Source organism: Grus americana, chromosome 5, assembly GCF_028858705.1.
Source record: "Grus americana isolate bGruAme1 chromosome 5, bGruAme1.mat, whole genome shotgun sequence".
Classification (NCBI taxonomy): Eukaryota; Metazoa; Chordata; class Aves; order Gruiformes; family Gruidae; genus Grus; species Grus americana.
Genome location: NC_072856.1, coordinates 40266836 through 40293891, shown reverse-complemented (window position 1 = coordinate 40293891; position 27056 = coordinate 40266836). Strand labels below are relative to the sequence as shown.

At 39.4% G+C, this 27056-nt stretch overlaps 1 protein-coding gene and 1 long non-coding RNA gene across 4 annotated transcripts in view; one reads left to right on the top strand and one right to left on the bottom strand.

The window, feature by feature from the left end:
• Nucleotides 1-459: 459 nt before the first annotated feature.
• Nucleotides 460-17305, bottom strand: LOC129206955 (uncharacterized). The gene is made up of 3 exons (XR_008577326.1): nucleotides 17172-17305; nucleotides 10623-10864; nucleotides 460-550 (listed from the first exon to the last, which is right to left on the bottom strand). It is a non-coding gene; the product is annotated as an uncharacterized LOC129206955 (long non-coding RNA).
• PRKD1 (protein kinase D1) overlaps nucleotides 16704-27056 on the top strand; it is a 154706-nt gene continuing 144353 nt past the window's right edge. Inside the window, exon 1 of one of the 3 annotated variants that reach the window (XM_054827171.1) lies at nucleotides 16704-17386. In XM_054827171.1, coding sequence (XP_054683146.1) covers nucleotides 17198-17386 — 189 coding nt within the window. In that variant the 5' untranslated portion in view covers nucleotides 16704-17197. The remainder of the gene's footprint in view (nucleotides 17387-27056) is intronic. The other 2 variants (XM_054827172.1, XM_054827173.1) reach the window with 2 other exon arrangements.

The following is a 27056-nucleotide window of genomic DNA, read 5'->3' as shown; positions in this document are numbered from 1 at the left end:
CAAAACGTTCAGGGGGCAGGCTATAAAGTTGTTCAGCATTAGCACGGACCAGACACAGGGGTTTGGATGACTTTTCGATAGGACTGGAACAGAGAAGGAACACTGAAGCAAAAAGTTAAAGACAAACTAGCTTAATGTACATGGACTTAGATATCTGAGAGCTTATTAATCAAATTGTTCCTGAAGTCACTGTCAATCTTTTTCAGAATAGAGACAATTTTAAAAGGAAGAAAAGCAAAAGAATTATTTTTGTTATATTACAAAGACTGAAATTTTAAATGTGAACATCAAACGAGAACAAACATTCTCAGTCCTGTTGAAAGATTTCAATGGTTTTTTCATATGAAAGAAAGACAACAGAATGAAGAAAGGAGTGTACATTTGAACTGATGATGTTACAATCACCAAAGAAGATCCTGGCCATGCATTTATTCTTTTGACAATGGAAAGCTTACTTGCCTTAATCATCACATCACCATGGATCCTTTACTGTTGTGGAACATACATTGTCTTAACTGTTTCTTCAGTACTGACTAGAAGGGAGGTGATCCTGGTAAGAAGGCATGCAGCAGAAGGAAGAGAAAATAATAGTTTTAATTTTGAATTAATTGCTTGCAAAATAAAGTAAATGAAGCTATTTCTCTTCTTATATTAGAGTCCAATAAATTGTCTGTAGGTCATAGCACTCTGACATAAACCTGGAATCTGCAGGTTTTGCACATAAACTGACCTATTAAATTTGTCTTCACCTCATAGTGGCTAACTTAATTCCCAATTTTTCCAGGATAGTTACATCCAGCTGCCATGCCTTGTCTTATATTAAGGCAATTCTTGGAGTGAAGCACACTAACAAATTCTCCTGTGTCTATTATAGAGTCTCAAGTGTCAGAGACTGGGACGTGACATAGTTGAGTATTTCTAATACAATGATTCGTCAGTCCATATGTTTCAATGCTGAAAATTTTATTATGTTTCAGAACTGGCCAGATCACAATTTGTATATTCTGGTTCAGTCAGGTCATAATCAGAAAGAATTAAAAAGTCCCTGGTCTGTTAATTAAGAACTGCATGCAATAAAGAGCTGAGTGTTGCAAAACAGACGACTGATGGGCCTTCATTATCATGTCTTCTTATTCCTAACCACAGTTTTCCCCAAGGCAGAACTACACCAGTATTATGAAGATTTTTCATGCAAAGCAACCCATTTATCAGACTTTGTTCAGGAAACATGGTGGATCTGCCTTTTATTCTATGTCTCTGATGTTTAATTCACTGCAAATTAAGCAGTAAATTTAAAGGAGGACAAATTGCCAGACAAATGCTACCCTGAGTAGGCTGTTCTTTGCAGTATGTATATTTGAATTAGAAAAAAGGTCAATTGCATCCAGAAAGAATGTTTTAGAAGTTTTTAATATCAAAAGTAAAACTGTACAATATTCACAAATACCAGAAACTCATTAGAGAAGAATCACATTGGCATAAAAGCTGTTTTCAAATGTAGAATATTTACAAGATCTCAAAGGCCTTAGTTAAGATGCATTCAGAAGCATATGCTGAAATTTATGAAATTATTCTTTTCTTTTTTTTCTTTTATAGAAAGTTTTCTGTCTGTGGAAATGTCTTTAAGCAGATTACAGTTAAGTCCAACCCATTCTTCAGACAAGGTCACCTAATGATTCGTTTCAAACTACTTTTTTAAACTACTGTTTATCATGAACAGATATTAAAATTTGCTGTCCAAATTTCTTGCTTAAGTGTGATATCTGAGATAAACCCTAATAGGATTAATTTATTGTAATTTATATTACATGCATATATGGCTGTGATTGTTGAAGTTTATTGATTTTCTGTGAACATTTTTGTCATTAAAAATACATAGCGCTGTGGAAAAGGAACAGAATATGTATGCATATGAATGAAAAATTGTTTATTTAAAGTTTAAAATATATTTAAGAAATATTTTTGAATTCCCTGTCAAATATTTATGTAGAGCTTTCAAAGAAGTTTTAATAAAATGAAGCGAGACTTAAAAACAGAGTCACAGAATGCAAAAAGAGAAAATAATTCTATAGACCCAGCTAATACTTTGAAAATACATCTTCAAAATGTTCATAAACCCCTGTCTTTCTTCTGCAAATAGTAATCTGTGGGATAATGTTCATGAACATCATGGGATTCCTATCCCTCCAAATATGTTTTATTGTATTCCTGAAAGGAATAAGGGAAGCAGGCTCAGACCTTTGCCACGAAACACTTCAGTTATAACAGCTGAACTTTATCCCAGGCAGAATAAACTTTCGACGAAGAGTTCTGGCGGAAATGTTGAACATCTATCTTCATGAATGGTATACAGGATAAATGATCCAAGTGATCTTATTTCAAGAAGCACTTTGTGAGTGCTAACTACAGAATTCAGAGCTTAATCCAGCTTCTTGCCATATATTCAACATAAAGATTTAATTTAATCTAGTGTTATAGATGAAAAATTAAATATGCCAGACTCAGGAAATTCAAAATGCAGGTTCTCATAGTCCTTGGCATTGAGCCCTTTTGTAGAGATGTAAAATTTTATTAGAACAATGCTGTGAGTATATGCTGCTGTGGCTGCAATGCAGTTAAGTGACAGTTGCTGTGAAAAACAAAATTCAATTTCCCGACTTCTGCACACTGTTCACATCCTCTTGAATTAACATAAATATTTGCAATGAATATAATATTTGGCATTCCACACTGAATTGTTTTGGCTTTTGGAAAAACAGATGATTTTTCATTGGAAAGCATGTATGTAATCTACCAACTACTGACTCAGTTTAATGAAGTGCTGTATTTTAAATGTACTTCAAATCTTTAGATATATTAATAGCTGATTTTTTTTCAGTTCATGGTTTGTATGTTTTGTCTATTGCAAAATGTCTAAAGAGGTAACATATTTGAAACTTTAACTGAAACGCCTCGGAGGGGGGATTGGTTGAAATGAGAAAAGTGTTTCCTGATCACTTGCTCCTCTCTTCCCTCCACAGTTCCTAAAGAGTTTCCAGTACAGCTTTGGACCAGTAAAATTTTTATTTGCTTACTTCATGATACTGCATTGCTGGTTAAAGAATCACATAATTTATGAAACTTAACTGAATGTATTTGACTATTCTGGCGAATACAGAGAAAGAAGCTTATGAACAGCTGCAAGGGCCTACAAAGCATAAAGATCAATCACCCTAATATTAAAGATGTGAGTCACTGGAGTGCTGATAACTATAATTAACTATTTCCTAGACCACATCACCTGAGATTAGGTCAAAGTAATACAGACCGGCTGTCCCATGATCCCCTGACCCCAACTGTCATTGCTGCAATTAATATGGACCAGCCAAAGAGGACCACCTAGGATTTTAATGAGTCAAGCTTTAAACAAATGCTGCTCTTTGCTACATCTGTGAGGACTTCCGCATCTCAGGGTCTTAAAGAAAGAAGATATAAAGTTACCTAAAACTATTACTTCATCAAATTTCTTCAAATAAATCAGATTTATTAAAAACTTGTGACACATTTATTGGGATATTTATAAAGTGCTCTCCGCAATGCTGTGTGCTGAAGTCTGAACTGAAAGAAGCAGCTGGAGGTTTGCACCAACATACGTGCATGCAGACTCTCCTCTCAGAGGAGAGCATGTTTGTTCTTCCTTGGTAGGAGGCAGGTGGGGGACAAGTGAGCTAGTTTGATATTAGTGACACTTGAATTCAATTCCCTGCTCTATCACAGACCAATGTGGTCCGTAATTTATGAGCAACTGTCTCAGCTGTAAAGTACAGTGCACTGGTATGAAATGAAGCTTTAAATAAATTGTGTCCCTGTAGCTGGCTAACTGCAAAGTATAAAGCTTATATGTATACTAGTTTAAAGTAAGACTGCATATCTTTTTTTCAGAAAGTATCATGAATTACAAATGTGATTTATTCCATGACTCTCAATATGGGAATGAGAGTTCTGTTTTGCAAAGCTGCTGTAAAAATATACTTCAAAACCTGTGAGGTATTCAGATAGCATGGGGTGAACACTTAAAAAAATTCTAAAATACATCGCTACTTTACTACCCGCAAGGTAGCCAGTGGAAGTCCATTATTTGCGTCCTTAGCAAAGATTCTTCTTCAAAGTAGAAAAACACGAAGAAAAATGATCTTTTTTCTTACTTTTAGAAATATTAAAAATGAGCCTTTACCCTGACCCATAACTACAATATGAAAATAATGTGGTTGCAAAGGGACGAACAGTATTTTAAAAAATTGTATATATTTTAAAAAATTTATAGCACATAGGCTGAATTAAATCACAAAAATATGTTATCTGCCCACATCACAGAAAGGCTTGAATCCATATATTCAGATTGTCCCACTTACAGTCCTTTGGAAAGCAAAAATCCATTTCCAGCTGTACAGTTCAAATAATTCAACAGTTGCTGAATTAAACCAAAATAGGAAGTGGCTTTTCTTTAGAAGTTTTGGAGCAGCTTCCTGAAGCTGTCTTGTGTTTTGCTTTCATAACGTATGAAATCTAACGCTAACATCACAAAGGTTGTTGAAGACTGTTGTTAGTCATGATCAGTAATACAGGAAAAAGCTAAATTAATCTTTGTGCTGTATCCTGAAAAGTTGTCTATAGTTCTCTCATCAAAACAAATAATCTTTAACAAATAAATAATATTTTCTTGTGACAGTGCAACTGACCCCTATACACTGTTGCATCATTTCTCTGCAAGTGCAGCATTCCATCATTATGTTTTCGGTATTAGGGATATATATTTACAGATATACACTTCTTCACTCAGGTGCATTATTAGATTTTAACTGGGGTTTTCTTTCCATTTTTTAAGTGACTAAGAAGAATTATTTTAGACAGAAGTTATTCAGAATCAGGTTAAAAATTTAACAGAACAAAATTTGAGATCCTAAAGTGAAATATTTAGCAACCTTTTCTTCACCTCTAATGTTTTACTACACAGCTGTGGTGAAACTATCAAGGTATAGTGACACTGGTGGTACCCTGAAGACCAGATTTTCTGATTTTCCATAGACATTCACACACCAGTTCCAGCTCCTACACCCTACAGAAAGGAAACTGTCTGACTCGGGGGATACCTACTAAGAGAAGGAGTAGAGCAGCCTGTATCAGGAGATAAAGTTTTGCCATTGTTCTTTTGGTACCTACGTGCCCTGGTACCCCACAGAAGAATCTCACCAACGAAGGCCTATTCTTTGCCTTATTGGCTGAGCCTCCAGGTGAAGATTGGAGCTGCTCCAGTAACTGTCGTACAGAGAATGATAGAGAGCAAATTTCCCCTTGAGGATAAACGCTATACTCAAAATGGTATTTTTGACTTGATTTGTTCTAGACAGAAGGAAAAGATTCAGTGTAAGTTTATCTTTAAAGCCAAGTACCTATCTCAAAACCAAACAGGGGTCAGTGCAGGCAAAGGCCTCTCTGTAGCTCAGAACATATTTTATATCCTAATAATGGCCAGTCTTATTCTGCTTTTCTCTGTCTCTGTGGTGCACAGCTGCAGATAGTCCTACTACCCATTCACAAATGGTACAGCTATTATTAGGAAAAAAATGAAGGAAAGGAATGTAGGGGAGTGAATGCAGTGCACAGCCAGAATTGGTCACTGATGAACACCAGAGGTTTGAGGGACATGAAGACATCAGGTACATGGCTGCGCATGATGCTTTTCATCAATGTATGCTGCAGCTGGTCAATGCCATCTCAGGATCGGATGATACTGGTTGCTAGTCCAGCACTATCTCTGTCTGAAAAAGCCATCTTAAAATACTTCTTGAAATGTAGGTGCCTGGCGCAAAGTTCTTGCTTCAGGTGACAACTAAAAAGCACCTCTCAGAATCATAAATTCAGATTAAGTTCGTTACTCTGTCTCAGTTTAAGATTGCACAGAAAATTCTCTAGGCTTTACAGGCTCCTTTTTATGATTCCTTCTCTAGGAGATGTGATCCTCAAAGCATTTTCAAGTCTACAACTGGATCTTGTGCTCACAAAGAATCCAGTGAAGCTCTTTGCTAGTCTTGCTCCCTATGCAAAATCAGTTAGAGGACTGGGTTCTATATTTAGAATTTTAAAATATTTGGGGCTTGTATTTAAAAGGCAAAATGAGTTATAGGTGGTTAGAAAGATATACACATCTAAGAGCTTAATACTCAGAAAGAAGATCATCTTAAGTTGTCTATTTTTCTCTCCTTGGTCTGGAGTTAGCAGAAGATTGTTGGTAACAAGTTTTTGCAAAATGAGAAACAAATCTGCCTTAGACCTCTAGAAGACAGATTTCAGAGACAAATATATTATCATTTCTTTACAACATAAACCCAGAATGTTAGCCAGATACTTTCTTGTTGAACCTAATAATGTGCTGTACAAAATGTACATCTTTTAGAAAATCACCCACTCATGTTTGGAAGAGATCCATGTATGAATTTCTCCACTTGCTTTGAGAGACTCCAAGGGAAAGATGAAAAAATGTGACTTATTTCTGTAAGTCTGATTTCAACTTTCAGAGTTTTTTTAATGTCATCTTTTTTCTAAATAATCTTTTATTCTTGATAATATTTAGCATGATCAAGATCAGTTTAATTATGTTTATTTTTATATTCTCCTGTTTATCTATATTTCTATCTAATTTCACATCGTTATATTCTCTTATATGCCTGAAAGACACTATTTTAATAAAGTTATTTTTAAGATTCTCTTCACATGCTTCATTGTGTCAAGATCCATTAAATTTAAGCATAATCAAGTATAGTTGATCTGTTTGAAATGTCTTCCTACTCTATCTTACGATTTGCTTGTTTATATAAGCCAGGATGACAATGCTGCAGCATTGTGTAGGGCTTCATGTTGAGGTGCTTGTCTACTATGACAGGAAAAGATACACTTTTTTCCCCCTGTGATTAAGCCTAAATTGTGGGTTAAATGAAAGGGCATTTTCTTTTACTACTTAAGGAAGTATTCAGCAAATACGTCTTTTTTATGTGCAGGTATTTTTCCTATCTTGGAGTAAGGCACAGGAACAGAGGTTTTGTTTCCTGTGCGTATTTAGTTCTATGAGGTTATCCTAAATAAACATATGATTCAATTGGTGTAAGAGTGAACTTTAAGTTATTTACAAGGCTTGTATGGATGTATTGGGTCTGGCTGAGATGGAGTTAATTTTCCCCATAGCAGCCCTCACAGTGCTGTGCTGTGTACTGGTAGCGAGCAAGGTGCTGGTAACCAGGTGTTGGTAACCAGGGTTTTGGCTCCTGCTGAGCCGTCCTGACACAGCACCGAGAGCCTCCGGCCAACATTCCCCCATCACCAGTAGGCTGGGGGTGGGCAAGATCCTGGGAGGTGACACAGCCAGGACAGCTGACCCAACCTGACTAAAGGGATATTCCATACCGTATGATGTCTGCTCAGCAATAAAAAGCTGAGAGAAAGGAGGAGGAAAGAGGGGGCATTTGTTATTTATGACGTTTGTCTTCCAGAGCAACTGATACGCGTACTGAAGCCCTGCTTCCAAGGGAATGGCCGGACATTGCCTGCCAATGGGAAGCAGAGAATAAATCTTTTGTTTTCCTTTGCTTCCATGTGCAAGCTTTGCCTTTGCTTATTAAACTGCCTTTATCTTGACCCATGAGTTTTGTCCATCTTATTTTTCTGCCCCGCTGTCCTGCTGAGGAGGGGAGTTGATAGAGAGGCTTTGGTGGGCATCTGGCATCCAGCCAAGGTCAACCCACCACAGTGGAACAACTTTTAGTATGTAGCATGTGATTACAGGGTTTACTAGTCCTTTATTTGTTGCATATGAAAATGAAATGAAATATTTCTTAATTTGAATTCCAAACTGAAAAGCTATGATAAAATGAAGTTAAGATTGCAAGACAGTGACTGTAAATTAAAGGAAAATATAGTTCTAATTACTTTAAAACCCAACCTGCTGGATTTTTAAGGTTAAATTTTTAAATCCAAATATTTTCAAGTAAGAAGCTGTGATGCACAATTGTAGTACTCCTTGCAATAAATTCCTTTCCTGTGAATCTTCCCTCTTTCCATTTTTACCTTTCTCTCTCCTGCAGGTTCCTTGGGATCCCCTGCACCATTCCATTCCTTCATCTCTCCCTTCCTGTGTAAAATACTACGCTCCCCATAATGTTATTCTTAGCTCTGGCTTTTCAGTTTCATGCGGTGAAACCAAAACAGCAGCAGTAATCAACTCCAATAAACATTAAAAGATCAATGACAATTTAGGTAAGAAATCTATTGATTCCCTGTTCCTATGGGCAGTCTCTCTTAACTCATTAAATCATTACAAGTAAGGAAACTTACACAAAAGAATAGAGGAGTGGTGTTTATCGATTGTCTTATATCTATTGTCTCAATAACCCCACCTAAGTATTACCTGGGCTTGTATGTGGTCTTAGTATTCATGTAGCAATCATTAAATAATTTAGGTTAGCCATAATTTAATTTATTCAAATTATATTGTACACCAAATTTTGTGGATAAAAATATCAAACCACACAAAAGTATGGTAAAACTAGTTGTCGTGGGACTAACCAGTCTGACAAGATCAGTTTGCATCCTTTTAAATATCAAAGCAGAAAAGTCAGTAGTCATTTCAGAAATATCTAGCTCCTAGATAAATTTCTAGCTCAGTTTTAAACGTGCCTGTAAACCTGTATCCTTTCCATACTATCAGACGTTGCTTAGATCACAAATAAGACTCTGCCATCCTTAGCTTACCCTTGGCCACTCTGAACATTCTCTACTTTGACGTGTCCCATAAGCTTTAGAGACAACTGTTGATGGATAGTTAACAGCTTATACCTCTTTCTTTAGGCTATATCCGCTCACAGAAATAGTATGATACCCATTCCGACAGGTCAAATTCATGCATAAATTACAACATACGGATCTGATTCTGCATGGGCAGTACTCTCATTCCCAGGACCTGGATTATTTTTTGAACTGCCAAAGAATTTCAGTGGAAATGACATGGAGGCCTGGACAGCAGCCACAAAAATATTAGTGTTAAGTAACAATATAACAGGTTCCTGATGTGTAAAGGAACAAAGTTTGTAAATCAGTTATGCTTGTATGTATTAATAAGTGAACAGTACTCCAAGAACTTTGCTATAATAAAAACCAGATTTAACTAAAATACAGTATAACTGATTTTCAGTAGCATACATATTTTACTAACTGAATTATCAAACTATTTTCAAGAAAATTACCAAAATATAGGAAACATACTAGCTGCTTGTTAAAAAATATCCACAGCTAAATCATGAAAATCATGTAATAATTTCTGAAGAGGAAACAGCTGTTATAAATTATTACAATGTCTGACTCTCAGACCTAGAAATTTCAGGTCACTACAGCCCAGAATTCTGTAGAATTGTATGGCAGTGACAGGAGACTGTTTTGTGAAACAGTGCTATGTAAACAATAAAAATGTATCCTTCACACAGAATAGACTATTCAGAAATCATCTAAGAAGTAGCATTACAAAATTTCTGAATAAAAGCTATGCCTCTTCCTTTAAGGTACAATGACTACTTCATTTCTACTATCTTCAGAATGGGCAGCATGTCTCTCAGATAGCAGTTTTAAGCAGCAACGACCACCTTGTTCCAGAAGGACCGTGCTCCTAAGAACTAGAGAGCTACTAAGGACAATTTGCACAAATATGCACAAGCAATGCCAAGATACTCATGCTTATCTGAATGCATCAGTTATTCTATCGTCAAGCCATAACAAACATCCTCAGAGCATACTTTGGGATAAATGGAGCCTGTCCTATCCCAGAATTTTTCAAATATAGTGAGGTCAGTTTGGAGCACAGAGAAAAAAAACACCAAAAAAAAGGTCTTTCCTCCCAAACCAGCACACTTTTTGCTCAAAGAAACGAAACAGAATATGCAGATGTTTGACATAAGAAAGCTTTATCTTGCAATCTTTCAAATTCTATTTTAATGTTATACTACCTTGTATTGCCATAGTCAGTTTGCCCAGAGATAGCCTTACATAGGCAGAAAACAATTTTGCCAGCTTAACTCGGAGTTTAACTTCCATTCCCAAGATATTAGAAAAACTTAAAAAAAAAATCTGATTTTTTTTGTGATCCATTTATAAAAAATTCTACATTGAGTTGTCTCAGATTTTTCAACTTGAGCTTTGAATTTTTAAGTTTAATGTTTTTAAATGTTTTGTCCTAATGATTTAAAATATTTAGCAGAAAGACATGGAAGATTATACTCCAAAACTTTCCTTTCAGAAATGCTGAAGCAATTTCAACAATTGGAAACATTAAAAAACCCCAACAAAATGAAAACAAAACAACAAACAAAACAATTTGGGAGATTTACTGATAGTATTCACATCAACCATTTAGATCTTAAACTGTTATAATTTTCTCATGGAAATAAGTAGCTCGTAAGAAAATCCCTAACCAGTTCTCCAGCTAACATCTGCTGCTTCTCTCCAAATAAATACCCAGGAGCTTATCTGTAAAACTATTTTGCCAGTGTTTCAGATATCAGTTCCATTTAAGTTACCAGTTCAGCATCTAACACAATACTGACCCCAGATCCAGTGACATTTGCATTTCCAACTCTGATGTCCTCTTATTTTCCATCACAGACTCCACATTTCTTCCCAAATTTCATTCCATTGTATTTACCAGTCTGTTTTCCCTCCCTCTTCCTTGGCTAATTTTTTTTTTCAATGCTCTGCTTTTGAACCAAAGAGCTTCCTCCCCAATGGTGTCTGCTTCAGGAGAGAAGTTATGGGAGCATGCAGTTCACTTTAAACATCAATTCAGTACCTGAAAACAGCAGAAAGAAAAAATGGTTTTACTTTTGCATACCTGTCTTTAATAAAGCATGCTTTGCTGCTCAGTAAGAATGCACAGACCACAGCCTGTATTTAACTGCAGGAACAGCAAAAGTTCACATATTCTTAACATAAACAGATTTGGCTGTAAGTTCAGTGTCAAAATCTAAGTGTATATAAAGAATATGTAAACCACATCCAGGCATCAGAGCTACTCCTTGTAAAATGTGAGGTTTCTGCTCAAGTTTGTTAGTTGGAATAGACAATACATTATCTGCATTTTGCAGATCATAATATAATGAAAAGTAACTTCTGGAAATATTGATCCACTGCCAACAGAAAAGACATATTGGATAATGCTGTCATCCATAACGTCTTTTTTCAAGCAAGTGGCTGGCACAGTAACATTGTTAATCACAATGAAAAAATAAACCCAGTAGGGGGCAAAAGAAGTTACAGAGTATTTAGATAACTTTTCAAACAGTGTCTGATTAACCTAGACTATCAGGTTATTTAAATACCTTGCTGAAGCAATCACAAAATGATAAATACTTACTACTTAGATTCAAAGTAGAAAAAAAGTATCGACAGTAATCTAGAACAATTAAAAAATGTAAACACTGGAAGACAACAGTGAAATCAGTATCAGGCCAGCACTGCTTTGTTGTAAAAGACAAACCATGCCAAACTAATCACGTTTCCTCCTATTACAGAGCATAAGCAATAGGTGTGATATATTTTGACTGATGAGGTTTTTGATACAGTCTCATAAACCATTCTTCTGAGCAAGCAGAGTAAATCAAGCTGGGAAGAAAATATTATAAAGTGACACAAAACTATTGGATAAAAACACCTAAAGAGTATGGGTGTGATGGAATTCCATGGGAATCTATACTTACTACCTTTTAATTCAATCCGTTACTAATAACCTGAATGATGACTGTACATTTAAACTTGTGGATTATTGTCCTGGTTTCAGCAGGGATGGAGTTAATTTTCCTTCTGGCAGCTGGTGTAGTGCTGTGTTTTGGATTTAGGATGAGAATAACGTTGATAACACACTGATGTTTTTAGTTGTCGCCAAGCAGCCAAGGACTTTTCAGCTTCTCATACTGCCCTGCCAACGAGAAGGTGGGGGGTGCCCAAGAAGCTGGGAGGGGACACAGCCAGGGTAGCTGACCTGAACTGGCCAAAGGGATATTCCATACCATGTGACATCATGCTCAATATATAACTGGGGGGTGGGCTGAGAGGCGTGTCAACTGGGGGCCTGGCACAGCAGCCGGGGGTCTTGCACAGGGGTGTTCGGAATGATGGCGTTTGTCTTCCCAAGTAAGGGTTATGTGTGATGGAGCCCTGCTTTCCTGGAGATGGCTGAACACCTGCCTGCCCATGGGAAGTGGTGAATGAATTCCTTGTCTCGTTTTGCTTGTGCGTGTGGGCTGAGAGGCTGGGCAGCTGGGGGCCTTCGCGGCATTGACTTCAGGTGATAAGAAATTGTGCTGTTCATCACTTGTTTTGTATATATAATTATCATTATTTTTCTTTTGGTGTTTGTCCTATTAAACTGTTTTTATCTCAACCCATGAGTTTTCACTCTTCTGATTCTCTCCCCTGTCCTGGGGGGGGGGGGGGGCGGGGAGTGAGTGGCTGCGTGGTACTTAGTTGCCAGCCAGAGCTAAATCACGACAATTATGCAAAAAGGAGATGCACTCCAAATGCCATGGAAGCACTTGTGATTCAAACTCAAATAATCTGAACAAATTGGTGTAACGGCCTGGAAAAGTAGGAAGGGTTTCTATACAGATATGTGTAATGAAGGATACTTATGCAGGAGTAATCAACTTCCGATATACAGAAATAGGAACAAAATAATTACCTAGCAGGAAGAGATCTGGAGCTTATAATGGACCGTGCTCTGGATGCAAGACAATATGCCAAGAAGCTGGAATGTTTAAAAAATGGCATTGGGGTGCCTAATCAAAGCAGTAAGCCTGGAGGTGTATGTGGCTCAGGAATGTGTGAGACAAGGGAAACAGAAAAATTTTAGTGGTAGAACGCAAAAGTGGATATTGGGCTGATTCAGCAACCATGTCTTTGCCTACTTTTACATTTGATCTGTTGTTGCAGGTTGAGGAAGTAAATTCTGCAGTATGAAAAGCTGTTGTTATTTTCAGCAGTGGCTTGGGGAACATCTTCCATAGGTTCCTGCTCTGTGTGGAACAGTTTATGGAGTCCAGCAGAGGCAAACAAGTGGAAGTGACCTAAGGAACGAAGGGTTTATGCCAACCCACTTTCTTCCTGGACAGATGATGCCTTCCTTCTGAGGTAGAAAAGATACACTTCTTTGAAGGAAGTCAGAAAGATGACTATCTTTACATCTTTGAATTTGTGTGTGCTGTCACAGACAACAAAACCTGCCTGCCTTTTTTGGATCCCATTAAGAACATAACTAACAGGCAAAACCCATTATCTTCCACTCTGACCTTGGGAAACAAAGAAGTTAGCACTGCAGTGAGCTCAAAAGCTTGTGTGTGAGTAAACTCTCAGTTTGAATTTGAAAACATTACAAAAGTTTATCTGTCACTTTCTTTGATTATTCATTCTAATGACTAATTCTCATGGTTAAAATTTGAGCTTTATTTCCAGTCTCACTTTCCACCCAGCTTCCAGAGATTGCTGCTTCTTACTTCTTTCTCTGCTTTATTCCTATTATTTTGTCCTTGCCAAGATACACTATACTATTGATTATACTGCCAAGCAACCTATTTTTCAAAATACTGATCCCAGACCTGTATATGATACTCCACTATCTGTCTCACAAAACCAGTAGTAATCACCTACTCTCTACATAAACATATCAGAACCAAATTTTAGGTCCAAAACTTTGACCTAAAAACTAACACCATCTATGTCAAAGAAACTGCCTTATAGAACATTGTCCATTGTTTAGACATATCCTGCAGTATTCTTTCCTAAGTGTTTGATCTTAGATTTTTTTAAATTAAAACATACGTGCCATGTAATTGCTTGTGTTAAAGAGCAGAAAGATAAATGGATAGCTGGCTGTTCAAAAAGGACCAGTTAAATCACAGATGGAGAAAAGCAGAAAGCAATAACAACTTCATGAAAGGGATGATTCTTATTCCCAACGAATAGAACAGAATTCCATCTATACAATGTAGTAAGCTGAAAGAAAAGAAGGTAACAGTTTCAGTGGAGGGTCAAGTATACAATACATGAGACCATACACAGTCTACTATTCACCCTTTATACTGTAGTGATACAGAGTAATTAGAAGCAACATTACAATTGTACTTTGGGGGCAGCTGGGAGAGGTTTTCATAATGTGATGTTAAAGTGACATCCTTTCCCTCTTCCTGTACGTAAGTAGATGCATTAACAGTGTAGCCATGTGCAGCAAACTCATTTTTCCCCCTGCAAGTTCATGTTGCAGTTCATGTACTGCTTAACTGATCTGTACAGATGCAGTGAAATCTAAACTTCCAGAGGTTTTTCCAACTATGCATGTATAGATTGGCTTAACCAGGCATGCACACTGTATCAGGTCACAGGAAACAGAACAGACTGCTGTGGACAATCTTTTCCCCTCCCTGGCATCAGCACAATAATTCTCCCATCTGGAAGGATCATGAAATACATGACATTTCAGTGAGTACAACAGGCCAGGTTGTACTCAGGATAGCATCATGTGATTTCACTGAATCCTTTTATAAATAGCATTTGTATATGACTGGCTGACACAGTACTGAAGAAGTCCTATCTTCATCTATTCCAATTACAAAGGTGTAGTCAACGTGGCTGATGCACTAATGAAGTGACTCAGCAACCTACAAGTTTTTAAAAATACTGTAATCTTTCTTTTTGAAGAAAAACTTGTGCCCATGTCTGCACAGAGGATGTGGATCTGTGGGCGAGTCACAACCTATGAGCTATATCGCTAGATTTCCCATAGATGAGAAAACCAAAGATATATAATTCTCGGCATTGCTACTGCTACCTCTCCTCTTTGGTTATTTTGAGAGTTGCAGAAGAGCTGTAACGCGGTGTATAGTAGCTAAGGTCATACAGAGCTGTCATTTTCCCACTCTTTCCCTTGAAAGCAAATGCCATCATGTGACTCATGTTGTGAAATGCTCAATTATGTGACCCTATAATGAAATATGGCAAGGGCAGGGGAGAGGTGGACAACTCACCACCCCTAGTGCCATCAGAGCCAGATCTGCCTTTGCCACAGTGAGCTGTAAGGAAGAGGCACTCAAAGTAGTTGATGACACTTACAACACTTTAGTGCATTTGAGGATCATCTGAACAATGAAGCGAGGCTGCAGGATCTTCTAGTATGCTTTTTTCAACACGGGAGAAATAGGAACTACGGTGCTCAGAAAAGAAACTACCACCGGCTACCTGATGTGTCTCCGGCCTTGCATTTGCATTTGAATTTGTGATAGCCATTAAGGATGGCACCTGGACCTCACATGCCTTTCCTGCATCAGATTCACACATGGACCTCACAGTCCCCTTGTGCTGGATCCTATACAGAATAGCTGTCTGGGCCGCAGGATCATGGGAAGCTTGCAGGAGTTATAATACCTCAGCAGGCTTTGACCTGGGAGTATAAACATACATACTCCAAAATATCCAAGCACCAGCCTGTCACACCCCTAAACAACATAGCCAAGGTAGACTACTGTACAGAAACCGATTCTTTCCTCAGGAAATACTGCAGACAACAGCAAAATTAAGCAGGATTTTCAACAGCAAAGCCAAAGAGTATGGTTGAAGATGATTATTACTTCTCACATCATAAGAAAAAGTCTACTAAGTGGGACTAGTAATCATCTCATTCTAGAGTGCTCACATTTTCAACAGATTTGGTAGTCTGTAGAAGACGCAGATTAAAATGCAACAATTTCAGAAGAAGATTCACCAAAGTACAAACGGATTCAAAAATTATATAGACAGTAAGGTACTGTGTGTGTGCAAATCTCAGGTGAGAAACAAGCTGAAAATAGTAAAATGGGTCCTAACAGGACAGTTGATCAAAATGAAACGACACTGCAGCTGTGCATTTGGTCAAAAAAGCAGGAAACAGGTTGTAAATTTGATCAACCATGGTACTTACAAACATACATTTAGCACTGCCATCCCTACAGGTGCCATATATAGCTAAGAGTTTCTTTATTGATACCTAAAACATTTACAGGTCACGTTTCCATTGCCTCCACAGATTTCCAAATGGAGCCTATGGATGGGCTTTTTAGACTAAACGTCGCCTACCATCAGTCCAGTTTGCGTAAATGGATGGGGCTTGCACCGATCCCGAGAGCTGGGAAGACTAACTCATCCTGGTTTTAGATGGCAGGGAGCTCCTCCCTAGCACGGACCGTACCTGAAACTGGAAGCTGGTTTAGAGAAGAGATGTGTAAGAGCTGTCCCTTGCTTCTTGCCCAAAATCTACGGGGGCTGCTGGAGCCGGCGGCACGGCGCTGACCGGAGCGACCAGCCGAGGCCAGGCAGAAGAGCCGGGGCCAGGCCGGAGCTCCCGCTCCCCTGGCGCTTCTTGCCGTCCTCGGGGCAGCTGCCGCTACCCTGCCCAGGAGAGGCGACCGTGCTGCCTGCCGGCTAGGCAAAACCCCCGCTCTCCTCAGTATTTGCCTCCACCTGCGATCCAGGAGGGCGCAGAGGACCGGGCGAGGTGGGATGAAGGCGGCTTTGAGGTGCTACCCAACAGGGGTGACGGGAGAAGGAGAGGGGAGAGCCTCCCACCCCCCCCGCCCAGCAGCGCAGCCCGCTGACTGGGCCAGGTGGGGAGACCAGAAGCGGCTGAGGCGAGGCTGGGCGACTCGGGGACCGCGGCGCCGGGGGCGGCCCCTGCCGCCTGTCGAGACGCGGCTGCCGTTTGGTGGCGGAACGGAGCGGCCCGGCTCAGCTTGGCTCAGCTTGGCTCGGCCCAGCCCGGCCCGACCCAGCTGGGCGGCGGGCCCGTCCCGGCGGAGGGCGCGGCCCGGCCCGCCCCCGCGCCGCGCACAGCGCCAACAGCCGGAGCGGCGGCACCTCCTCGGCGGTGCTGGGCCGGGCTCCCCCTTCGCGTTTCTCTCACCGCCTTTTCCTGTCTGCATCCTCTCTGGTCCTCCGCCCCCCCTCCCCTCGCCATTTTCACCCGGGAGGAGCTCGGCGGGACTTCCCTGAAACTTCGCGAGGGAACTCACCCGGCGCCTCCAGGGCGGCCGCAAACTTTTCACCGCGGCGCCCAGCTCTCCCCCTCCGTCCCTGACCTCTTGGCTCCGGCGGGAAGTTTTCGATGAGCGCCCCTCCGCTGATCCGGCCGCCCAGCCCGTTGCCGCCGCCGGGGGCTGCTGCCGGCGGCGGCGTTGCCTTCCACCTCCAGATCGGGCTAAGCCGGGAGCCGGTGCTGCTGCTGCAGGACTCCTCGGGGGACTTCAGCCTCGCCCACGTCCGGGAAATGGCTTGCTCCATCGTCGACCAGAAGGTAAGAAGAAACCCCTCATCCGAGCCCTCTCCCGCCGCCCCCCGGACCCGCTGACCGCGGGCGCTGTTGGTGTCTGTAAACTTTCCTCTCCCCGGCCTCCCGGCTCTGGGGCTAACGAGACCGATCGCAACTTTCCTGCGGCTCTCCTCCTCTGCCCCTGGCCCCGCTTCCCTCACCCCGGCCCCCCGCTCTTCCTCTGCCGCCCCCCTGGCCCCAGTGCCGAGGAGGCTCCGTGCGGGATGCTCGCATGTGAGCTTGACTTTTATTTTGTTGGCAATGGCTGCAATTAGCTGTATTAATAGCTGTTATTAAAAACAACCCCTAGCCGGATCTATCTGCCTGCTTTTTAATGTTGCGGAAGGAGGGGGGAGGCAGAACCTGTCAGCTGTGATGGCAGCGCGGCGCCCTGGGGCACTTTGCGCGTTGTCCCGGCCTCTGCTGCGAGAGGAAACTTTCCACTAAAAAAAAAAAAAAAAAAAAAAAAAAAGGCAAACAGCAACAAGGAAAAACCAACCCTGAGAGCCCAGGATTCAAAGCGGCGCGCAGCGCTTCTCACTCCTTTCTCCGTGTAGGGCAGCCCGCCAGAGCCGTGAGCCGGGGGTCAGCGCAACGCCGCCGGTCCTGCCTGCCCGTGGGACGGTGCCAGGCCGCGGGGGTGGGCGCTGCGCCGGGGGGAGAGGGGTTTGCGGTGCAGGCTGGCGCTGGGTGCCAGCTCCGGGAGCTGGCAGGTGGCCGCGGCGCAGGGGGGGACTGAGCCAGCCCTCGCCGGCAGCTGCTGCGGGCGGCGGTGGGCCGCTCGGCGGGAAAGTGGGGAGCGCCGGCCGGCTGCTGCGGTAGCCCCGGGGAACAAAGGTGGCACCGCCTGCGGGGGCGGCACTCGCCGCTGCTCCTCTGGACCGGTAGCATCGCTAGACACGGGTCACCAGGAGTCTGGTAAAACTCGCGCAACACGGTAAAACCCACCTGGCTTGCGTCTGAACCTCCACTCGCCTTTGCCTCTTCCGATTTCTGTGTTTTGACAATCATGTGCTATACTAAAATAAAGCTTTACTTTGTCAGTGTTTGTGTGAAAGACCGACATAAAAGTATCATAGTGATTGCAAAGGGTTAAAAAAAAAAAGGCTGAATATTCAGGATGGTTATGATGGGAAAGGTTGGGGGTTTTCCCCCTTGTTTTTACTGACGTAAAATAATTTCAGGCAAGGTTGTGGATATACATATATATTTTTTTAAGTTGATAGCTTTGCCTTACATCTGTTTGTACCTCCCATTAGTCTGAACTTCACTAAATAGCGAAATTTCCTTTTTTTGAAGAGCAACTAATGAAGTGTTTTCAAAAAACTATGAAATATGCATTTCTAAATTTTGTATTTTTTTCTTAGTTTAAGAAATGGTTACCTGCTATATTAAATTCAGTTCTGAAGACAGACGTACCCTTTTGTTTAACATTACCATGCTTGCTTTCAAAGCTAGGCCAAAACTTGTTACTTGATCACATATGTCAGAAACAACTTAAATACTCTTAATATTTCACCATTCATAAGTTATTGTGCTAGCAATAATGGAAACATTAACATTGTTGCATGCATTGTTTATATTTTTGTGCTTGAGTAGTTTATTATGGGTTTTACTATAAACTCATCTAATCCTAATTTCCTAATAATGTACCATTGTTGAAGAAAACTAAATGTGTTGGCTTGTGCTCAAAGAGTCAGACTTATTTGAGTAAGTACTGACATAGATATTTTCAACACTTGAATTTGTTGCAGTTTCCTGACTACATAAGGGAGCATCATTTAGCTGCTTCTCTACAGACCGCACTTGAGCGAGGAACTTTCTTTTAGTCACAGTTTTTCAGAGCCCAAATGTCTGCTTTTCCAAGGCTGTTGACAAGGAAGTGGCTCAAATAAAGGGAAAACTGCAAGAAAGATAGGCGCCTTTTTTTTTATTCTTAGTTGGTGGCCTCTACCTCCTCTACTCTGCATATTAATTTGTATGCTATTTAGTCCTCAGAATCTTTGTTTTAAGCTTAGACCTGCAAGTATGTCCGTATACATGACTTCCCTAACACATACATGTTGTTTTACTAAACATGACAGGATGGTTTGTATATACAAAGTTACTCGGCATATTGGCGGAGACCTTCTTTTAAAAAAAAAAAAAAATTACGTGGAATCTAACTGTTGAGAGGTAACTTTTTATATGGTGTAAAGTCACAATTTTCTCTTTTCCTGAAATGATTTGAAGCGTTCCTTAGTCTTGATTTTATAAGAAAGATGTATTTGCTTATCACAATCAAGCAGGAGACTATGTTGTAAAGAATATTTTACTGATACCTCGCACTAGTTTCAAGTTTCTTTGAGTCTATAAAGTAGTGGTCTACCAGGTAACAATTTTGTCCCAAAGTCTCTGTTTGGTCTGGATTGTTTAAGCAGTATATAAGGATGAGAAAATGTGATTTTGTTTTTTCTTTGGCTGTCATGTTAGACTGCTAAAATCAACTCTGTGGTGTGCTGTTAAATATTTAAGCAGTTGTCTTGTATACAACTTTATTTTTAGGATTGTGCCATATTCTCTTCACGTGTCAGTGTCAGATGATCTGTTTTATAGAGGGCCTCTTCCATGGTAATGTGGGTATACCTGAGTCAAGATATTTATGACCCTTATTCTGCAGAGACTTGTACACCAACTTAATTTGGTGCTGCTCAAAATTTATGTTAAATTGAACTAAGCTTCTCAAAGTGTGCAGAGTGGAGCATATATAGGCCCGAGTAGGATGTTAACGTAGAGGGGGGGTGTGTGTGTGTGTATGTGTTTACGTATACAGGTGTGTATATAGATAAAACCACCATATCTCTGTATCTTTACATGGTGGCTTTGTATATAAATAGTATATACTATACACATGCATGCACATATATAAAACTGTTATTGGTGTGTATAATTTAGAAGTTTATATTTAGATATAAACATGTATTTGCATATATTTACGCTAGTGGACTTTAAACAGCATCTGATGTGCAAAGGTTAGGTTTTCTAATTTTAGTAGAGGGGATAATTACATTAATAATCTAATGTATATGATGTGAAAAATGGAATGAGCAAACTGTGCCTTTTTCTCCATTGTCCATGAGAGGCGTTCTTTCAGGAGTATCATCCTGAGATAGTCATATAGAAACTTCCTTAACAAATCTGAAGGTGAAATGGTACGTACCAGTTTCAGGCATAAATTCAAACACATTTAAATCTATTAAGAACTGTTCTGAAGACAACTAAATTTGATTCCTTTGAGTTTGTGTCGTCTATTTGTCTTTCTTGGAACCAGTGACGTGAAAACTTTGAGACTTGTTTATGCGGGGTTGGTCTTTTTTTTCTTCACTTGAAATGGAATTTTTAGCATTTAAATGATGATGTAGTTGACAAGAAATGAGGATCAACTGCAAAATGTGTGTCAGTGTTTGACTTCTAGGCTGACTCCCCCATAAGAACAGTGGGAGGATATTGTAAAATACAGTCTTTGTTTTCTGAAGATAAATAGTTTGAATTATTGCCCTTTTTGGGTTAGCTGCACACAATAGAACCACTTCTCCAGGGCAAAAGTGTAATGCGAAGCACACTAAGTAGAGGCGTGGCATATTTTTAATTGTCTAGAATGATCATGTTACCAAATACTTTTTACTAGCAAAAGACGAAGGAAGGAATCTTTATACAACTTCTTATACAAATTTGTACAATTTTAATTCAAAGGGGAAACTAGTCACTATTTATATTTTCTGTTTGTTGAAATTCTTTGCCATCGTTATACCTCACATATGATGTGTTGGGCTACTGCAGTGGCGTTGCCAAGTTTTGAAAACTTTGAGTTCTTAAGTAAATATATGATGCAACGTTATTTGACTTGAGAATGTGGGTTTTATAAAATAGTCCTTAGGTCAGACGTTAAGATCAGAAGTTGGCTACGCCTTCGGTATTTGAAGGCAGAGAAGTTGCGAGGAATAGGAAACACAGACAACAAATACAAGAAGCAAAATTTGATCTGAAACAGAGGAAACAGAATTTGATCTGCATAGGCCCTGTGTAGTTCAGGCTGATTTATAAAAGTAGTATTGTAGATGGTTCACTGGTTTGGATAGTTCTGAAATTTCACAGGAGGAAAAAAAAAATAATAGAAAGTAGGCCATTTCAGGAAGGGGAAAGGACAAAAAGAAAAGTACTAAAGAAGTGGTTCAAATGGCATACTGCAACCGGAATACTGTGCCCCGGTTCACCTTTGTGGAAGTGTTAAATTAGGAGAATTGTCACAAATCAAACCAAGAACCTTTTTAAAGCGTTCCTGAGAATCGAACCAAACACGTTCAGGAACAGGTATGTATCCACTTGTGCTTCTGGCTGTCCTTGGTAAGGGAATTCTAACTTACTCTTAAATAAATAAAATAGGAAACCAAAAATAAGCTTAGTTTTGTTTTCTCAGGCCGAATTCTCTAAACTTGTGGTCTGAGTGAAGAAGGGCGCTTTTCTAAAGGTTGACATGAAAATATGTTTATCCTTTTCTGCATGGGTTTCAAGCAGGCATGGAAAACATACGGCATTTGTTTATATGGATGATGTATTTCTCCCCTCTCCACCCCCCCCAATCTACAAACTCTTCTAAAATAAACAAGAGCCTGGTAGTAATGAAATCATTTCCTTTGGAGTGGGATAGGGACTCAGGGTAAATAGTATACTAGAAAGAAGGATTTTTAGCCTTAGGTTAAACAGAGACCCTGTGACAGGTTTTTACCACGCTGACCAAAACTTGTATACAAACACACAGATGTAGGTATTTCGTATGCTCACTACATTTTTGGCTATAGTCACAGTCTTCATATGTTCTGGAAACATTAGTACAGATGTACTGTTTATCTGTTATAGTTACGTTCTCATGGAGTCTTTAACTGGTGTACACTGGTAACAAAATGCTAAACTTTCTTCCCTAAAGTGAGTCTTTCTCTGCATGGAATGCTTCCTTCCATCTGTGTTGTGAAAACACCAAGTTATAAAATTTCATTTGAGGAATGTGAGGTGCCTTGTCATTATGTGTATAAACATATTCCAAAGTGAAAGTACTTTTCTAATAATCTCACTCCTATAAACTCAAGTGAGACTTTTGATATTTACTGTTTAATCTTTTACTGACTTTACATTTATTATTCTCCACCCTGGAAACTGTAAGTCAGTGTATGTAACAGTAGTTTGTAGATCAGTTAAAATTACTTTTGGAGCATGTGTGAGAACATACTAGGAAAAGCATAGCTTTGATGAAAGGTAGTCAGTCTGAATTAGTTTAAAGAAACTGGTGTGTGTGTGTGTGTGTGTTAAGAAATGCTGACTTTATCTATCCTGTCAGTGATCCAGATGAGGAAAATTGGTCTAATGCCACAAACTTATCTAGAGCATTTGAGAAATTCCTTGCCAAAGATTAAAGGCTGTTAAATGAATTCTCACAGAATAAGAAATAAGATGGAGCTTTGGATAGAGGACAGGCTTGTGACCTAAGCAGTCTAAATTTTAATTTTTAAAGGAATTATAAAAGGAGTCTTGTGTTGATCTTTTGTTAGTCCTACTGATGATACCCGGCAGGAAATATATAATTTCCATAATAATTTTAAAAAAGTAGAAGCTGAATAAGCATATGAGATGCTTCTCTCATTGCCGATGAGATGAAGCTCCATTGCCAGAGAAAGGATGGAATTTTATTAATAAGTTGCAACATTTCCCAGATAGAAGTGTATATGTGGACATCATATGACATGTACTCAGTGAATTTGAAATACCCGAGGTCTGACTATCTGTCCGATGCAAGACTTACTGGGCATAAACTGCACGGATGACCTGAGAACGCACAGTAAGCCCAGTGCATCTTGAAGGTGCCGTGGGTTTGCCGCTTATACACAAGGGATCTGTGCTGTGGATTATGTGATACAGCCGGTGTGTGTGAAATCCCTCTATGGAATTGTGCAGACTTTGTCCACAGGTGTTTTCCCATGATTTCTAGAAATCCCTCACAAACATCTAAAACTATTTGTTCTTCTTATCTGGATATTTTTTTTTTAATGTGTTTGGAGAAATCTGGCTACATGGTTACCATGTGTGTTATACTGTGGTTACCTGCAAGGAACAAGCACGCTTCTTCTGCATGTTGTTACTTTTGGTTTCTTATTTTTACTGTCTTTTATATATGAAACTATTACTATCTTTTATATATGAAACTATTTCAATTCAAAAGTTTTACCAAACATATGTATTGTTTTGTGACTTTATGGTAGCAATTATTTTAAGGACATCTGTGGAACTTTTAAGATATGGCTATGTAAAATTAAAAATTACAACTGATTAAGTACAGTGAGACTGAGAGTTGTCTATCTGAAGCAACCTGTGATAAGCACATGCATTGTTTGTAGGTTTTTTTAAATTACTTTTGTACAGTGCTACAGGGCTAACATCTTGACTTTGCCCTCTGGTTGACATCAGACAGGTTTATGTTGACATTATGTAATATGGCTGCAGTTATACACATACAATTAAGGTATATAAATAAAATCTCTCTCCCAAGTGTTTATCCAAAGTGTAGGTGAATTAATTCTAGCTAGCCAGTGCAGACTTACAAAAGCTCTGCAGCTGTTGGGAAATGTTTTGTTTCTGCCTCTATATACAGAAGCATGTGCCACAGGTTGATCTATTCTCTAGAAATAGTTGATTAATCCTCCCCATACAACAGTGTCGCTGTATATGTGTCTTTAGTCAGTGCTAGCAATTGACTTCTCTTTGGCTCTTACTGCTTGGAGGAGGACTTCTCTTTCAAACTGTCTTCTAGAGTTACTATATGCTTCTTGCATAATGTCAAATTGTCAGGTTTGGGATAGATTTGAAATCTGCTTTAGGGTGTGTTCCAGTAAAATACTTGTTTCATTTTTTTCAATGTCAGACTTCAGTGTCTTTTACATAGGGTTGACTGTAGAGTTTCTGCTACAAAAGGCTAACTGAATTTTGTTACCGTGTCTCATTAATTCCAAAAGAATGTGAGTTATGTGAGAATAAAAAAATATTTCCCCATTTCATGAAGATATCTTTTACCCCATCTTTGACAGTGATTTTTCTTTCCATACATGCTGTGTTCGCTGTGCTTTACCATTTTGTGAGAGGAGACTTTTGATGCAATGCCTTTCTATGCTTGGCTGGTGGGGCCAGCATGAACTTCTCAGTGCTCTGTCTGGCATCACCTTTGTTTACATTCTTCTGGCTTGTGGCGTCCCTGTGAATGTCCAGGAGTTTTGCAGACCAAATCAGATTTCTTTCACAGGCTTTCAACTTTCTTCTTCATACAGGACTTGTAGTACTGCTAAATGATCTCTTGCTTTTGGGACTTTTTTCCTTTTAAGTATTTCTATCCATGGTAACAGTCTAAGATGATGACAGACTTGATGTCACTCAGAAACTGTGTATAAGATTAAAATAACTTGTACATATCTGTCTTTGAACTTTTAAAGTATAAAACCTTGAAGTGTGCACTTCCAAGTTAGCTACTTCATGAAGCAGATTTTTGCTTTCTAAATCCTCTTCTAGTTTTATCTGCTGGAACAACACGCAGAGATTAGAAAGGTAGCGTAGTGTGTCACGCTACAAGGTAGTGTGACATTATAGTGTGTGGACATATTACAGTGATATATGCATAGAAATAAATTTCAGTGTATATCACTGTCTTGTACTTTCTCTTCCTCCATGTATTTATGGGTTCCTTTTGCTTGTTCCTTGTAATTCTGTTTTCTTCTTCAGCTGTGGAAAACTTGGTCAAGAGGTAAGCTTTCACTTCTCCCACCATGCAAAATGTGTATTGGTATTGTGATTGTCTCTCTTAGATAGCCATAGTCTGCTGTGTGTGCCTCTTCCGTAGTCAGAGTCAGCTCAGAAACAGTGTTGTGATATTGAAAGTAGAAAATAGCTGGTTATTTTGATCAAAACTTATCAAATATCAAATTGTATTCTTTTTCAAAAAAGTAAGAAATGTGAACGTACTTCATCTAATCTGGATCTTGGTTGTTTCGTAAGAGAAGAAGAGAGGCATTTAGAGGCTTTTATTGTGGTTGACACAAAAACATCTTTCCAATGTAATTTTAATCACAAGGTATACAAGGAGAAGCTGCAAACCATGACCATGGTTGCCAGCTCTAAACCTCTTATCTTGTGTGCTTTAAAAGAACTGTATCTGAACATGTCCTGTGCAGTCTGAAAGCATGTTCTGTTTCTTCTCTCTTATAGTTATATAAAAAAAAGTCAACCTTGAGAAATATTTTTTTTTCAAGTGTTAGAAATAGTTTTTGTTAGCATCTTGTCAGTTGCAAAAGCGCAGACAAGGCACAGCTGGGATTGGGAGCAACATTCTGGCTATGAGGCAATTTGCCTGAAAGATGCTTATCCTTAAAACCAGCAACTTTCATATTGCCTTATCTTTTTCCTGCCACCTAAGAAATCCTTTTATATGAAAATAGAAATCACTCTTGTATGTGAACCATAATGGTATAGTATACCATGGTCTCCCTCTTTGCAGCACCATATGTCCTTAGGTAATTTATGGATGCTCAGCTACGGTCTGTATTCAGACTGGAACAGTCCTGAAGGCCCCATAGATCCTTGGGCCACAAAGGGTTGTTTATGTGATTTAGACTTTTTGAATTGTGGCTTTGATCCATGAGATGAGGGTCTGTGGGGTTAAGGAAACCCCAGTGATAAGGAGAGGACAGTATGAGTTACCGACACTGTTTTCAGTCTAGCCATAATAATTGTCACATTTTGCTCTGTAGTTCGGTCCCCCTCTGCATCAGCTTTAAAGGGTTGCACTACAGGTTTGCTGTCTGTTTACATGACGTGACTCTAGGTGTGCTGGAGACCATGCTATCTAATGTTGTAAGTGCTGATTTTATCTGTCTGAGGATTTCATATTGCTACCCAAAATCAACCACATCCAGGAAAATGTGAAAATCTTACACTAAAATCATAAAACATAGTAATACCTCTCGGGTATATGCAATATGTGTGAAATTATGGATTTGTTCTGGTACATTTATTATACTACCTCTAAAAAGAAGAGATGCAGCAAAATATGTAGAATATGAGTATGAGTCTGTCCAGTTCCAAACCCACATAGTTTTCACTGCATTTTTTCCCAAAGAGTTGGCTGTCCTACACAAAAAAAATAGGAAAAAAAAAAGTGGAGTGAAAATTGAAACAGTCTGGTAAGAGTCTGCATGTGTGCTTGTGTGAAGGTGGTGGGATTGGATTAGGGGAGAGGATCTCTTGATTCTAGACTACATGTTTTTAATCCTCATTTCCCAAGAAAAATTAAACTTTGCTGTTTCTATGTTGTCCTTCTCATATAACAGTATGTTTGCTGTCCTGTTTGTCATAAGAAGCTTGATAAGTCATTGTGGCAGAAAGAGTTCAGGCAACCAGGTAACAGATTGTTGGGCAGAAAATATGGTAAAATCAAACAATTTGGAAAATAAATACTTGTGCCCTACATCTAGAAACGTATCTCTAGTATATCTTCAATCCGTTGTTCATGGTCATGCTTTTTGTTTTCATGCCACGTGAACTTGACCCAGAAAATGACACATTTTTCAAATCTACAAATGCC